This window comes from Pyrus communis, chromosome 9, assembly GCF_041283825.1.
Source record: "Pyrus communis isolate YQ-2024b chromosome 9, ASM4128382v1, whole genome shotgun sequence".
NCBI classification, from domain to species: domain Eukaryota; kingdom Viridiplantae; phylum Streptophyta; class Magnoliopsida; order Rosales; family Rosaceae; genus Pyrus; species Pyrus communis.
In genome coordinates, this window is record NC_142573.1 from 4,921,438 (window position 1) to 4,938,101 (window position 16,664).

Sequence of the window (16,664 nt, forward strand, 5' to 3'; positions counted from 1 at the left end):
GTGATTTTTCGTTAAAGTGAACGAAAATTTTCTTAAAAAAAAAGGCCAAATATTAAAAAAATAATTAAATACTAATTTGAATGTGTAAATCGTGAGCAAGAGACCGCTCCAAAACCGTTGGCGAATAGGTCACGTATTTTGCAGGGCGCCCACAGTCCCGTACAAAACCGGAAACCGACACCCTGTTTTTTCTCCCCTCACCCGGTTTTCCCCGAAACCAGTACGACCTCCCGAAAACCGGGAGCTCTTTTCTGTGCTTTTGTACTCCTGTTTTTTTTAATTAATTAATTAATTAAGGACCCCACATCACTGATATGTGGCGATTCGACCGCACTCTGACACCTCAACGTGACTGCCACGCGCCGCTCTCTTCCCCTCCCTGGTTTTGTCCTATCTGCATGCCTATCCACCCTTTTCCCCCACTTGTATCTGCCTTTGGAGCCTCCGTTGTCGATTTACCATCTTACCCTCGCCATTGCAATTGTAATTTTTTTGAATTCATACACAAGTTCCTTGTAATATAGAGCAATTCAAACTCAAGATTTTTGAATATGAAAAGTGAATTGATTTTTCAAATGCTTTGTTCGGAAATACTTTTAAAATTACTAAAAGTGTTTTTAAAGAAATTGATATTGGTTTCAAAACACTTAAGCACCTTACAAGAAGCATTTCAACATTTCTGAAATTCATTTGGATTTTTACTAAGGACTTATGATTTGTTTAAAAATATTTTCACCAAAAATACTTTCAATCATTTCAAAACCATTTCCAAACGTCTTAAATTTATAATTCCCTATTTATAAAAGGGTATTGAGTTGATATTTAAATTAAACTTCACCATGCACAACGCATCGAATTCACTATTTATATAAATTGACTGTTAAATTTTTCATTTATTAGCGAAGAAAAATATATAATACGAATGCATCCATGATGTTTTGTTTAATTCATGATTTTCTGAAAAAAAAAAAAAAAAACAATTACTTCAAAATCTTGAATAAAAAATAAAATGGTTTTCCCAACTTTTTGAAACTCATCCTATCAAAAGGGTGAATCCCCAACCCCAATGGAAACAGGCAAGGGGCTCCCACTAATTGGGAGTACGTTTCACGCACTGAAAACGAGAGTCATGGATGAAATTAGTACAATGGATTAAACAATAATAAAAGGATTAAAATATAATAAACTTTGTAGATTGCTTAGAATTCGGTTGGTAAAATTTTAAATGCTTTTTTAAGTTAATTGACAATTTACTAAACACTAATTCTAAAAATATTTTTATCAAAATACGTTTAATTATTTAAAAATACTTTTAAACGAGGGCTTACTTGAAAGTACAGGAGAGAGAGAGATGAAGGGGACCCTCCTTGAACATGGAAACCAGTGTCTTGCTTTGCACACAAGAAAAATTGATAAAACAGCTGCGTCCCCGCAAGCCAGTGGGCAGAGAGAGAAAAAGAGTAAACCCAGCAGCTCAACCCGTAAACCCAACCACGCACCCCACTTAAATACCCACCACCCTCTCCCATTTCTTCTCCAAAATCCTGAAACCCAAAACCATCACCTTCTCTCTCTAAAATTCCCAACTTTCTCTCTCTAAAAACCCAGAAAAACCCATCTCTCCGTTTTGAAGAAGAACAAGAAAGCGAAAATGCGGATGAGCTGTAATGGATGCCGAATACTCCGAAAGGGCTGCAGCGAAAATTGCAGCATCCGGCCTTGCCTGCAGTGGATTAAGAGCCCGGAAGCCCAAGCAAACGCCACCGTTTTCCTCGCCAAGTTCTACGGCCGCGCCGGACTCATGAACCTCGTCAACGCCGGCCCCGAACATCTCCGCCCTGGTCAGTTCTCTTTTTCTTTTGCTTTTTCCCGGTTGCATGTATTTTCCGGCATTTTGTTTTTCCCGAGAAACAAACAGAAGACTTGGGACTAATAGTTTTTGGTTTTGGATTTACAGCCATCTTTCGGTCTTTGCTATACGAGGCATGCGGTCGGATTGTGAACCCGATTTACGGGTCGGTCGGGTTGTTGTGGTCCGGGAGCTGGCAGCTCTGCCAAGCCGCCGTTGAAGCCGTGCTGAAAGGCCAGTCGATTACGCCGATTACTTCCGAAGCGGCGGCGGATGGGCATGGCCCGCCTCTCAAGGCCTACGACATTCGCCACGTGTCCAAGGATGAGAACTCGGCCGCGTCCAACGATCCTCAGAAGGTTAAGACTCGGTACCGGTTCAAGCGGTCCGTTGTCAAGCCGAAGACCAACAAAGTAGACTCCGGTTCTGGGTCGGGCTGTGGCTGTGGCTCAGGAGCTGATGACTCGGCCAAGCCGAGTTCTACCGGTTGCTGTGGGAACGAGTTTAACCGATCGACGAGTCACGAGTCGTCGCTAAGTCACCAGTCCGAGGCGGCTGCCAACGTGGACGGTGACAGCAAGGAATCGGAGAGCATGATTTCTTCCGAGACGGCTGAGGCTGAGCTCTTTTCCCGAGCCGAGCCCGAGCCGGCTCACAAGCGGAGGGAGCCGGTTCAGGATGGGGAGCTAGCTTTAGAGCTGACGCTTGGGTTGGAGCCGCCATCACGCGGCCACCACGTCGTTCCGGTTAAAAAGAGAAGAATTGAGGCTGAATACGGCGGATCATCGTCGGCCGACGACGGCGCGTGTAAAATGGAGCTTGGGCTCGATTACGTGGCCTGAGCGGTGGGGCAAAAGTAAAAGTAAAAAATGGTTCAGTTTTGACGACTCAAATCGGCTCGTTTGTTTAGCTTTGACGAGATCAAGACCCTTGCTTTTGTTTAGAGTTGTTTTTAGTTTCGAAGTTTCGATTTTTGACTTTTTTACCCTTTGTGAAGGTGAGATCAGATGTACAAATGTGGTTGGAACCTTGAACTTGCATATACAAGATGGTAAATGAACAGAGGGACAAAAAATCAAAATCCTTTTTTTTTTATTTTTTTTATTTATTATTTAGATTTTACTGATAAAAGGATAATATTTAACTGAGAATTACGCCTTTATCCAGACAAGCCTATTACAAGCAATGTTTGAAATATTATCGGTAGATATTCTTCGATATTTAATCGATACGTGGATATACGAAAATTTATTGATTTTAGCTTCAAATTAGAAGTTTTTCCAATAGATTGAAATTCAGATTTCATCTCTTTTTTATTTTATTTATATTTTTCTTTAATTTTAAAGATATTTTCACGAAAATATATTGAAGAAATTTCAAATCTTAGCCGCATGAGTAGTAGTGTAGTACTGTAAGGTACAAGGGGGCATTCTTGCTGTATACTCATCACTTTAACGATGATAAATAGTATAGTAAGCATATGAGTAAAAATGCACTCAAAGTACAAGGTTGGTTCTTTGGACATGTGGCATTGCGCAAGCAAGAGACTTTTGTCTGGTTTTGTGGGGTTGTTTTGCCAAAATCAAGGATAAGGATTATCTAGTTCCCCAATAAAACAAAAATTAAGGATAAGGATTACCTCAGAACGGACGCTTATCTTTTTCTTCTCTCCTTTTCATCTGTTATTAGTCAAATTTTGCAGGCTCCCTTATATGCTTCCCTTTCGAGTTATTTTGAGCGTTGATAGGGAGAAAAATTTGTGACGTGGGACGCTAGTGTACTCGTTTTGTACAAGTTCTCTTGATGCATCTATTCACCTGTTAGTTTAGTGTAATTCGGTCGATCTTTCTGTTAATGTCTATGAGGTGGTTGGGAAATATATGAGGTGAGTTGGCATACAAGTAATTGGACGGTGTGACTACAATACTCTAGAGCATAGAATATTTTGCAATTTAAAGCCTTAAATCCAAGTCAATGGCTTTTCAATTTCCTTTTACTACAGTGGATAGGGCCGTTTCTGAGAGATTTTAGGAGCTTTATACGAAATTTGTAAAATGGGTCTTTCTTAAGATAGTTTTAAGTATGAATAAAAGTATGACAATATATTGATACTAGAAAACATTCACTTAAATTAAAACAAAGCCACTTAGTACTACAGTCTAGTGGTATTCCTCTTCACTTGGAAGTGAGAGATTTTAGGTTCAATTATCGTTAAAGACAAATTTGAACAACACTATTGTTAGCCCATTGTGACGTTTAGCCTACTTCCTCACCTCCTTAGTGTATATAATATTAGTTTGTTTAAAAAAAAAAAAACTAAAAAACTAAAAAACAAACTTTAGCACTCACTGATTGCATGTTTACAAGTGTCATTAATGATAAGTAAAAAGATCTACAAACATAACCTTTACTAAATAATCAAAATCAGTTTTATCTTAAACAAACAAACATGAAAAAAAAAACTTCAAGCCTATAAGTTTTAAGTTTTACTTGAATATACAACGTTGTTATATAATAAAATTAAGAAACTTTCGTTTTTAAGGGTAGACACTCAAAATATCTCATTGTACTCCAAGTTTTTATATTTAGAAGGAAAACCAAATACTCTAATAAGGAGTGCACAATGCGGTTTTAAAGTGCTAACAAAAGTAATTTTTTAAAATATAGGACATTGTTACATGATGTTAGATGGCAAAAATTTAGGGGCCCCATACGACTGCACTTTTCGCTTCCCCTCAACGCCCCCTCTACAGTGGAAATGGCACTATGACATTCCACGGTGGATAGAAAAATCGAACGTGATACTAATAATACAAGTATCAAACTTCTACTGTGGGTTGCAAAATATGAGTGCTACTCTTATTTTTGAGTTTAATCTATGGAACTTATGAGTGTAATGCATATACAATATATGATAATTAAGAGAGATAAAAGAGATAATCAATCTAATATATAAAAGTCATTTTATCAACTCGCACTACTTTGACAATATGAATTCAACTTACAGTGCCTAATCCACATATATAGGCATCGCTCAATACGAATTCAACTTACCGTGTCTAATCCACATATAGGCGTCACACTTATTAAACTACCATGGAAGGCCTAAGTAGTGTAATTTTTGCAAGTTGTGAAGTGTTTTGTTGTGTGTGTGTGTTTGTGTTAATTATAGCACTCCTTGAATTGTTTAATTTTGTAGTCTCCTATTTTGTTTGCCTTTTGGGTTCGCTTTCGATTAAGTGGCATAATATTTCAATACTCTGTACACTTTGCTGCTTAAGGACCTTTAGATCTGTTGTATAACACTCCTTGAATTGTTTAATTTCTTTGACAACTATTTGATTGAATTATATGTAGAAAATTTATGGATTTAGTGAAATACCACAATTTTCTTAAGAATTGGCCACTGAACCCAAAACAAACGGAGAAAAATGACGGAGGAGGACTAGAGTGCGACAATGACCATACCGGAGGGCTACAAAATTTAACCTCCACTGAGGAATCAGAGTATTTTAGGGAACACAGTTATATTTAACCCTGTTCTTTTGTTTGTTTTGTTTTTTATAAACATCTGTGTCTAAACTGTGAAGTGTTTCATGAAAATTATGTGGAAAACGAATACAAGAATTGATGAGTTTATCATATGATCTGGTCTGCCGTCTGCACTGTGAAAATTCTAGCAAGAAGCTTGGATTGATTTAGCATGGACTTAACTTTGTCCCATGTTTGGTGTAACTTTGGAGTAGAAGGAGGATAGTGCTAAATAATCATTTAAATTTGATGAAAAGCGGATAAGGACTAAATACAGTAATCCGTAAGGATAATCAGGTGAAACAAACGTACACTAAATTCTTGGATTAAGCCATCAGCCCACGCTTGGGACTCAAAACTGGGTCCGGGGTTTAAACTTTAAACATTTCCCTTTCTTCTTAGCGTAACCTAGTAATATCGCTATAAAATAACCAAATAAAATGAATGATGAGAACAAGTTGTTCTAGACATTGTCTTAGACTCTCTATTACATGGGAATTTAAAATAAGACATCCTGAAAAGACTTGAAATGTGAAAATGAATTGAAAGATTGCACAGCTAGTGATCCTATATAGTGCAGACTACTTTGTTGTAAGCTAAATTTTCTGGTTGTTGCAACGATGCTTATTTTGCAGACGCTCTTTCTTCAGTGCCATGAATTTAGCTGCTATATCATCATAGTCAGGCAGCTTAGGGTGGACATGAGTAGGATACTGGAAGGCATCGGAATACGATCGTCGGAAGTCATCTTTGTGATTGTCCTTAGCTCTTTCGGGCGGCATTGTCACGGCTCTGGAATTAGGAGGTAGTGTTCCTTTTCTTGCACTCCAAGAATTAGTCACATGTGGAGAGGTGGAATTATATGAGGCACGCCTGCATCGAAAACTCGATTCCTCTACTCTTCCTTTGAGCACTTTGTTTTGCATAGTGGGATGCTGATGATCTGGATACGTGAAAACGTTATACATCATTGCTTCATTGCCATAGCTCTTCCTCCTCATTGGCTCTGGACGCACTGCAGGCCATTCGATTCCCCTGTTCAATTGTTCATGTCCATAAGTTGGAAATCCAACCCTAGCTGTAATCCCTCTCTTTTGCTTCCACGGTTGAACTTCTTGATGCTTTCTGCCATAGTAATTTAGACATTCATTATCCTTAAAGCATTGATTTTCCTGAGAAATCGATCTCTTCCTCGGTCTTCTCCCACTTCCCTTCCACCTTGATCTCCTTGGGCTTTTTGACTCGCAATTCTCACTCCAAGTCTCATAACATTCCACATAACTGAGATCACAACTGCTTTCAAGATTCTCCCTCTTCGGTGCGATACCTTTGAACTTGAAGAGTCTTTGGTCCTGGGAGTCTGCATCTCTTGTTGTAGAAAACTGAACCTCTTCTATGTCATCAAGGTAAATCACAATATCTCCATCTCTTGTTGTACCATGACTTGTGCTACCAGAAGTACTGCACCGACTTTCTTCGGTGCCCGGAGCTGATATATTTGGAGAACCAGCTTCAGAAAAATTCCCTTCAATCGGTGGCATAACTAATGAAGAACTAGCAGAAGTTCTAGATACATTAGAATCAGCATCTACGGCTTCTCTTTCCATTTCCTCGACGTTTAAAACTTGCATTCCAGATGTTTTGGTTCGTCCATAATAATCTGCATCCAGTACTTGATGTCCACTAATTTCCTTCACCTAATATGCATTGAACGAAAGGACTAATATTTTAATTTCAAGTATGATAAAAGACATAGAGTACTGGGAGCTAACGGAAGACTTTGCACAAAATTGAGCACAGTAGCGTTCTAGGATTCGTACAACCAACTCCACTTAATGAGATAAGACTTTGTTGTTGTTGTTTATAAAAGATATATAATAGCATAAATGTTCTAGACATATTTATTGAAGTACTAATGAGTAATTACCTTTTGTTGCCATTCTGAATAGTACTCAATAGCTAAAACCTGTGGTTTGATGCAGTAATTTCTTGCTATTTCACTGACCAATATATGCTTCATATCATCTGTTACTGACTTTTGGGAGAGTTTCTCTATTACCTGTAGTTTTGGATTTTGTTAGTTCACACTCATGTATAACTTCCGATAACCTTATGAGATCAACAGAAACACCCTTTAAAAAATTTGTTGCAAAATCGTAAAACTTGACATCGTACCTCACGGCTCACCAGATTCCCAGGGAGTAGTTCAAGAGCACTCATTGTGAATTTCTGCCCGTAACGTTCTCCGAATAGCTTCCTGATCCCCCTAAGCTCAGGCAGATCCCCACATCTTGCAGAAGCATATATAAGACTTGAAACTGCTTCATTTATGTCATTTGGGCAGTCCCTGAACAACCACCAAATTGCAGCAGAAACACAATTACTTAAGATCAAGTGAGGAAAGCATAAAAACTTGGGAACCAAATAGAAAAAATTCTGATCAAGGCGTACTTGTGTCTGCGGATGTAAGGAAGGTGGATGAGGATGAATTCACAGAAATTGTCCAACACTTCATATAATGCCACTACGGATTCGTCTTTGATTATCTGCTCAACCTGAAAAATCAAATGGCCCAAATTTCAAAAAGTGTTGGTAGTAATTCGATACTCGAGTTGTTCTTGGTAGCACTTTAGTTTAACCGCACCACTTTTGTCACCCAAAAGTGCTTTGGGGGAATCACAATATCCCAAATCAGAAAACATAACATTGGATTTAGTATGGCAAACCCAAAAAAAAATTAGAGAATTCAACGAGAAAAAAAAAGGTAAAAAAATCCCAGAAGACTCAGAATTGTTGCCAGCACAATAATATTAAAAATTTCCAACAAACGCATATTTTCTGGTTGTACTTTCAGTTTTAACTACTCAACTTTCTCAACCAAAAGTTGAGGAATGTGAACAAACCCAGGTGCCAAATTAGTTCAACCAACTATATGTACTATGAAATAATTAATTGACAAGAATATTCATGACGAATTAAAATTAGAAAAGCAGAGAAGATATCACGGGATTTCTACTGTTACATTCATACCCTGTTGAAGGCTTTGTCTTCGTGACCGTGTTTGATCAGCTCCGCCACGTCTTGACGTAGTTGCCTGACAATTGCTTGCCTCTTGTTTTTCAACAACTTGAGCCGGCAGTGCACCTCTTTGATCAGCCTCTTGCTGCAATCCAAAAAACAAGCACACACAAAACAAAACAATACAATGATTTTGGTTTTATAAAAGATAAAGCTATGATACAATTGCAACAAAAGAAACAGCTTCAAAGATTGCATGGTTTGAATTAAGTTACCACTTCGAAGCCCTTCGCCACCCGAATAAGATGTCGAACATGTCTACAATTGCGGAATAAATTTTGGATTGTTTTGAAGGTGAAAGAACAAAATGGTAGCAGGGAAAACCAGCTTCATTTGCAGCTGAAGCTTTGAGGAATAATGGGAAAGAGAGAAAATGTGAAGGAGAGAAGTTGAAGAACTAGTAACCACCAGATGACAGTTGGGTTGATCACTTTAGAGGGGGTTGCATATATTTAGGAGTGGGTTTGAAAAGGTTTAGAGAGAGAAAGAGAGTGGAAGAGAGAGGAGAGAGAGATTGTGGAGGCACGAGACAGTTGTTGGTCTCCTTGAAAAACTGCTCCCGCTACTACAAGTCGTTTGGGACACTTGTGAGGCTACTCTGGAAACCCTCGTTAACAGAGATAGAGCAACAGGACATGGGGTTAGTTTTTTTGCGAAGGTCCGGTTCCAAATATAATTTTGATAATTGTGTTGTAAAGGAAAAAGGCTCATTCTTTATCATTGAAGAGAAAACCTGGGAAAAAAGATTGGATAATGATGATATTTGATGACTCCAGGAGGAGACAAAATGAAGAAATTGTTGATCAAGCCAAATCATAAATATCTCTAAAAGTTCATCAGAATGAAGTCAGCGGGCTCCTAAAACCCAGAAGTACGTGGTCATGAATCAATTAGAAAGTGGAAAAATCACAAAAACACAAGAGCTATATAAACACACGGAATACAAAAAACGAATTGGACGAAAACTGGTTACAGAAACTTTGGTAGCAGAAAGTTTATATAGGCATCAAGATTCCTAATTTTAGATAATGTTGAAAATATTGTGTAATGAAATTGTGCACTTTTAAGTGGTAGGTGTTTTCTGAAAAGTCTCAGTTTAGAATCACATAAAAATATAAAATAAACATAGAACTTTGGTTTTTTTTTTTTTTTTTTTTTTTGGACCTATTGTGTGGCTTAACTTGACTCTGTATCATTTCAATTGTATTAGATTTTTCTAAAATGACGCTTAACGACTCTCCAATAGAACAAAATATCGTTAGAAAAATTAAAACATAGAAATAAAATGATCCAAGTGTTGAGTTTTTCTTTTTCTTTTCTGAAAGAACAAGAGAAATCTTGTAATCACGAATAAAAAGTACAAATGGAATACGTATTACTCATAAACATTGTTGAGCCGAAAAGATTGGTATGGTTGGTGTAGTTTGTGCATATCAACTGACCTTTGTAATTTGTATTAGTTGGACGTTATTGTATTTTGCACACAACCTTAAGACACACTCATTGACATTGGACCCCCATCTGCTCATTCCCCTCCTTGTCGGATAAATGTGAAAAAGAAAAATAATATGCGAACACAGAACCTGCTTCACCAAAACAAATGCACAAAATGGCTGCGTGGTTGGTTGTTTTCTAGGAATAGGTAATCAAACCCACCCCTCTCTCTCTCTCTCTCTCTAAACTAGTAATTTATGTGTAAATATTGAACTGGTGACCAACTGATGCCACAGGGGCATGCTGCATACATGAGACATGGCATGCAATAAACTGCAGGGTTGAGTGGAGGGAGCAAGCATGGCGTGGTGGATAAAGGCAAAGCTCCAATGATGAACGATGATGCTCAATTTATAAGAAAACCAAGAAGGTGGCTTGCTGACTCTCACAACATTCTTTTATAGTGTTTCTTGCTTTGCTAATCATTAGTACACACCGCGCAGTAGCACAACACCCAACAGGATCCTCCTCGTAAATCATGTCCGTTCATCGTACATTATGTAATCAATTTTTGTCAAGTACTGTTTGTATTTAATTTTAAATAAAAATATTTAAAATAATTTCTAACTGCATGATGTACGATAAACGAATATAATTCACGGATCTTCAGCATCCTCACAAAGAGAATTCGGCAAGAATTCGGATTCGCACAACACAACTAGCATCCATTCCTTGGAGGGTCTTGTTTAATATTATAAAGAATTTTACTCGCGAAATGCATAAAATATAATTTTGTGCTAACTACATTTACACTCTTCATGTTGAGATGATTTTTAAGATGCTGAGTAAGGTTTTATGTTTTTCACCTTGCATCTGATATTTTAAAATTATATCAATTTATAATTATATATATATATATATATATATATTTGAACAAATGATATTAATAACACTAAGGAGTGAAGGGATGGGTTAAGCGATATTATCTACACTAAGGTCATCTCCAACCGATCCGACCAGAGAGCAAAATGGTCAAAAATAGTCTGAAATGACACGAAAATCGTCTTCAACTGAGCGCTAGGCCAAAGGGCTTGTAAGCCCCACTGGGCCAAAATCAACCAATCATGCTAGCGGGCTGGCCATGTCCAGCTAGCCAGCCCACTTTATTTTTTGGGAGGATTTTTTTTGCCCAACCCACTTTTTTTTTTTTCATTTTATATATAAATTCTATTTTTTTTCCTACGCAATTTCTCACATACTTTTCATCATTCCATACTATCTTACCTCGTTTTATTTCAATTATTCACATTCCATCTTTGACCTCCTCGATTGGAGATGATTTTTTGTCACAAGGATATGTTTAGCCTATGGCCCTTTGGCCCCTTGGTTGGAAATGGTATGAAATATGGACTGGTATACAGAAATCTCTTTCGTTTCGTTCTCATCTCTCTTTCTGATATTTCATTTCTTCTTGCTATTTTGTTAAGAGCTCTAACTAGTACGAGCGCAAGCTCATAGTCTAGCTCTTTGACTTGTCATTGTCTGAACAGTTCTACACTCTAAACAGAAGAATATGCGAGTCTACCGTAAGAAGAGTTCGATTGATAATTAGTTATTCAATTTCTAAAAAATAAATACAGATCATGACTTATTTCTCTTCCAACAATTACAACAAAAACACCAGTCAATTAGCTAAGAGGTAACTGGATCTTATTATTCACTTCGTACAATGAACAAAATCAACCAAAGATAAACATCAAACATATTACATCAAGAGGAAAAAAATACATAAAATTACATGGCATGAAGAATTTAATTTCTGCGTTTCTTTTTTTTTCCAAACTTTCCTGGTCCATAAGTATAAATGCATGTGTCACGAAGGAGGGGAAATTGCATCCACACAAATGAGGCGATTGGAAGAGTCGCAAGAAGAATAACTGGGATAACAATCCATGATTGTTTGTCAAGCATAAGGATAAGGGCAGAAGAGAAGGCCAACATCATGCGGCGATAGAGAAAAAAAGGGGGAAAAGGCCTAATATCATTTTTGTGGGTAAAGATATGAGGAAGTCTTCTTCAGAATAACGCGATGTGAGCAACCCTAAGAATATCATTACTGAAGTTGTGGAAAAAAATAGCGATATAGAATCTGACATTATAAAAACCATGAACAGCTTTTTACCCAAAAATGTGGGATAGCCCTTGTCTTGTGTGTTTCCTCCAGGAACTGTAAATGCTGCAGAAAACATCATTGTAACAATTAAAGCACCTACAACTGTACAAGAAGTTGCAGTCGCTTTCATCGATTTCTCACCCTCCACCAATTCTTTGTGGTTTTGGTAAATAATGCTCGAGCTGTCATGCGATCAGTATAATTTATCAATCCAGGGACATTGTCGGGTACAATGCTCTCGACCTCCTACATTTCATTAAATAAAAACTTACCAACTACAACCATTTAAGAGGTACATAGAGGTTAGTAGAAATAAAACCAGGCATCTTAGGATTTTTTTTTTTTTTTTTCCTATTTTCTACCTTTTCCCATTTTGCTGCTAGCAAGTAAAAGTTTAGTAGTTTATTGAAGCGCATGTCTGAACAACTGTCTCATAAGACTACAGAAAAGCATGCGCAATAGCGATAGTTGCGACGGGCAAACGATGTTTCATGGCTTGTGTCGTTATCAAAGCCATGGGTTACTGTAGATCAGGGGTGTCCATTGACCAAGCAATGAAACTATTATATCTGGGGAACCCTTGAAAGTCAGAAACCGTAACCCATCGTAAAAGGTCAGATGATTTTCACAGCCTCTAAATAGTTATAGGTTCTGTTAGCCTAGAGGCTAATCCTCCAACCCCTCTCCTCCACTCATTGTTTTTTTAACAATCGATATTATCAACATTAAAAACTCCCTTCTTCCCTCTTAGTGTAAATAATACTGTTTGTTAAAAAAAAAATATATATTAGCATGAGTTACATTGTAGGGATTCTATGAGTTAAATTTTAGGGATTCTAGGAGATCTTTCAAGAGTCCCTATTTTAGTAGGAAAAAGATTACGTATTTTTCTTTCATTATAAAATTAGGTTTTGTATATGTAAATATTGTAACCGCCTGTTTTAGTGAAAATATAGAGTTTTGGGTTATGTTATGTATATACAATTCTACTCTAAACCCTACAGAAAAGCCCTAAAAATATGCGACCCTTTGTGTCTTCAAACATATTTTTATTTTATAATTATATCCTATAGATCACCTACCATTTACTCCAATAAAAATCTAAAAGATGTGAAATTATCCATCATTATTATTGACTTTTGAGCTATTTACTTCCATGTTTAACAATATGAAAATATAATGACAACATTCAGCTGAATTACAAAAAATGTATAGTCACACTATAATCATCAAATTTACAGTGCAATCTTACATACGCAAAATATCATTGTTATTATTGTAACAAAGTTGGTTTTTCCGTTGTGAAGATCTTATTACATTGTCAAGGTGGGATCTTATGTGTGAACATAATGGCATTAATGACCAGATCATCGTTTCAATTAAAGGATATTGATACCCTTGTTTTAATGGGTACTCTAACTAACCGGTAAATATTGTAAACTAGCATACAAATTAATTTCATTAAGAGATTAGGCATCTTACTTCCAACGTTACATCTTGTAGGCTATGGACAATTCATTATGCACATGTATAATGAATTTAACAATAGCTTTTCTCTCTTAATACTATAATCGAAGATGTAGATTTCTCTGCCTTTCAGTTTAAAGTATTTATGTGTGTTATATCAAAAGTAATTAGACCGCTAGCTTCGCTCGCTGTCAGTCGATATTGGGTTAGACTTGTTAGGTGGCAAGTAGAGCCATGGCCATATATACATGTTGGGTGAGAATAATTTATCTCATGAATATGCAGTGAGAAATTAAGACTAACCTTGAACCATTGCAGTTCGCTTTGCATTTGCAGCGCTGCACCCTGAATAAGATTAAGGTTCGCAGATAGATTCGCCGCTGAATGTAGAATACTATTGTTAAATGTATCTGCAGAACGCAAAGGATTTCTAATATCAGTTTCCATCAGCACTCCGTATAGAAGGTTATAAATTTTTGCTTGACGACATTCCACGGCATATGCAAACGCTGCTTTGCCTTTTCCATCTCGTATCGCAAGGCCTCGTATCACAAGGCCTGGATTAGCCTTGATTCATATGACCGCACGATTTCGATAAACGGCCACGATTATGTTGTCCACTGGATCCGAGAGAAGCTCCCAGCTGATCTGGATCCCATGACGATGATTGTCAAAATGCATTATTTAGATTTATAATATGATAATAATGTAAGGCAATCTCCAACCAAAAGGTCCAGATGACCGAAAATAGTTTGAAAATCGTCTCCAACCGAGGGCTACGCCAAATGGCTCGTAGACCCCACGGAATCTAAAAAGGCCAAAGAGCCAAAGGGCTGGCTGAAAATCAGAGCAATCCTGTCGGATATAATTGATATGAGTATATTTAATATAAATATATTCCTGTCGGTTATATCAGGATTGCTTAAAGAAAAATCTGAATCAAACGGCTAGTTAATGCCAATTACCGTTGGATTCATTTTATTTTTTTTTCTTTAATTCTTAAAAATTCTATTTTTTTCCCCTATAAATACCTAAACCATTCATTTATTATTCCTCACAAAATTTTGACCATTTCAATTCTCATATTTTCTTTCCTCTTTCAAAAATCTATCCTTCAATTTTGTCAATAATTTTCAAATGGCCTCATCTGCAATGAAAGGTAGGGTTTTGAGCCTAAAAGAAGATGAAGCTCTTTGCAAGACTTATAGATGGGTGTCAGAAGATAGTGTGAGGGAGAATTGTCAAACAAATGACGGTGTTTGGACTTGTGTATCCAAAAAATACTTAGAGTTCTATGAAGGCACCACTCCACTGAATATCTGAAACCACGAGAGTAGTTCTTCAAGATGGAAGAAACATCTTCAGCCAAGTTTGAACAAATAGCATCAAGCATTGTTAGCAACCGCAAGTAGACATGAAAGCAGTGTTAATTGCTACGATGAAGTAAGTGTTTTACAATTTATTTTAAATATTTAATTATATTACATTTAATTTCATAAATTAATTTCCTTTAATTTTTGTAATTATATTTTCTAGGTATGCCAAGCGGAGGAATTGTATATAGAGAGCAGCTCGAAACCCTTTCAGTTTCAGTTTCACAGTTGTTGGGAAATTTGTAAAGGGTGGGTGTTATTTGAAGATCCACCTCAACATAGAGCTCATACGCTAGTGTTCAAAACTGCATCCTTAGCTGCAGATATGGATAAAGATGGATCTCCTACCATTCGATAAACAAGGGTAGAAAATCTGTCTTCGGGTGAAGGTTCCATACCAAGGGCTATGGGACAAAACAAAGCGCGAAGGTTGAAGGAAAAAGGCAAGGCAAATGATGATTACGCCACTCAACATGAAGTGGCGGTCTCATTGCGATTAATGGCGGAGCAAAATGCCCTTGAGGAGGAAGAAAGGAAGTGTAGGCATGAAGAATGGGCCAAACAAATACAAGAAGAGATGGATGATAAGAATATGGAAAGGAACACTTCGAATTACACTCCAATGAGTAAGGCTTATTTTGACAGAAAAAAAAAATTATGATTCAACTGCAGTTGTTTACCTCTGACTATACTCCTACAATGGCGGATGATGAAGATGATGTTAATTATGGATATTAAATTTAAGTTGTTGTAGTTTTTAAATTTAATTTGTAGTTTTAAATTTAATTTTGTAGTTTTTAAATTTAATTTGTCGTTTTTAAATTTAAGTTGTAATTTTTAAATAATAAATTATGTTTAGCCCTCGGTTGGAGACGGTTTTTTGTGACAAGGCTAAAACGAGCCCTATGGCCTTCGATTGGAGGCGGAGGCAAATATGACCCTGTATTGTTCATTAAAATATTAATATATTGGAGAACCAGAGGACTAAAACGAGTCTTCTGACCAGCCCTCAGTTGAAGATGACCTAAACATTTGTCTGACAATATAGGGTCGGGCCAGCCCTCTTGACCTGCAGGTCTACAACCAAATGATGACCCCTACGTGTATGTTGAAATTTTTTTATGAATGCCAATAGCAGTGGACATGTCCAATATGACTATATCATAAAATGTTTTTTTTGTTAATAAAATGATATAATTATTGAATTAAATAGTTGTTAGAGAGAGAATTGATAGGAATTCGAAACCGCACAATAGAGATTTCAATCAACTCATTAATTTTAGGCACATTAGCATTTTGACACACAGATTTATTGTCTATTTCACAATCCGACTGATCCAATCCACAATGTTTTCATGATCAATTTCTTCTCAAAATTGAAGGGAAATAATATGTGCAAAAAAATTTCATGATCAGTTTATTCTTAATTAATTATATGTTTCTGTCCCCATGAACCTTCCGACATATTATAACACTTATCTATGCCAATGCACCCATAGAAAGAAAATTAATATTTGGTTTTGTTTTCTTTCTAGTGTGTGTGTGTATAAAGGTGGTTCTTGAACGAAAGCACCCATAAACCATGCACGTACACACGCACACAAAAAAAAAATAATAACGCTAACATGAAATTTTCTTAATTGATATATACACATGTGTGTGTGTATATATAAAGACTTATTTACAAAAACGCTAACATGAAATTTTCTTAATTGATATGCAATCTATCTACAAGATTGTTCTTGTACGAGAGTACCGG

At 36.7% G+C, this 16,664-nt stretch overlaps 2 protein-coding genes and 1 pseudogene across 2 annotated transcripts; 1 reads left to right on the plus strand and 2 right to left on the minus strand.

Annotated features, from left to right (window-relative positions):
- The first annotated feature begins 1,356 nt into the window (after positions 1-1,356).
- On the plus strand, positions 1,357-2,944 carry LOC137740235 (LOB domain-containing protein 41-like). Its single transcript, XM_068480080.2, has 2 exons — positions 1,357-1,841; positions 1,958-2,944. The coding sequence occupies exons 1-2, from the start codon at positions 1,652-1,654 to the stop codon at positions 2,689-2,691; spliced, it is 924 nt and encodes a 307-aa protein (XP_068336181.2). The 5' UTR covers positions 1,357-1,651; the 3' UTR covers positions 2,692-2,944.
- Positions 2,945-5,809: 2,865 nt separating this feature from the next.
- LOC137739420 (uncharacterized) lies at positions 5,810-9,357 on the minus strand. Its single transcript, XM_088699686.1, has 6 exons — positions 8,674-9,357; positions 8,411-8,543; positions 7,832-7,935; positions 7,556-7,727; positions 7,308-7,439; positions 5,810-7,077 (listed from the first exon to the last, which is right to left on the minus strand). Exons 1-6 carry the CDS (start codon positions 8,712-8,714, stop codon positions 5,977-5,979), a joined length of 1,683 nt encoding a protein of 560 aa, XP_088555812.1. The 5' UTR covers positions 8,715-9,357; the 3' UTR covers positions 5,810-5,976.
- Positions 9,358-11,704: 2,347 nt separating this feature from the next.
- Positions 11,705-14,509, minus strand: LOC148694081 (uncharacterized; annotated as a pseudogene).
- Positions 14,510-16,664: the final 2,155 nt, after the last annotated feature.

What these genes read in the sequence shown, in the direction of transcription:
- LOC137740235 (XM_068480080.2), top strand. Translation starts at nt 1,652, where the DNA reads ATGCGGATGAGCTGTAATGGATGCCGAATACTCCGAAAGGGCTGCAGC. An exon ending in CCCCGAACATCTCCGCCCTG is followed by an intron (nt 1,842 to 1,957) that starts GTCAGTTCTCTT and finishes TTGGATTTACAG; the next exon opens with CCATCTTTCGGTCTTTGCTA.
- LOC137739420 (XM_088699686.1), bottom strand. Translation starts at nt 8,714, where the DNA reads ATGTTCGACATCTTATTCGGGTGGCGAAGGGCTTCGAAGTG. An exon ending in CCTTACATCCGCAGACACAA is followed by an intron (nt 7,728 to 7,831) that starts GTACGCCTTGAT and finishes GTGGTTGTTCAG; the next exon opens with GGACTGCCCAAATGACATAA. An exon ending in ATTCAGAATGGCAACAAAAG is followed by an intron (nt 7,078 to 7,307) that starts GTAATTACTCAT and finishes AATGCATATTAG; the next exon opens with GTGAAGGAAATTAGTGGACA.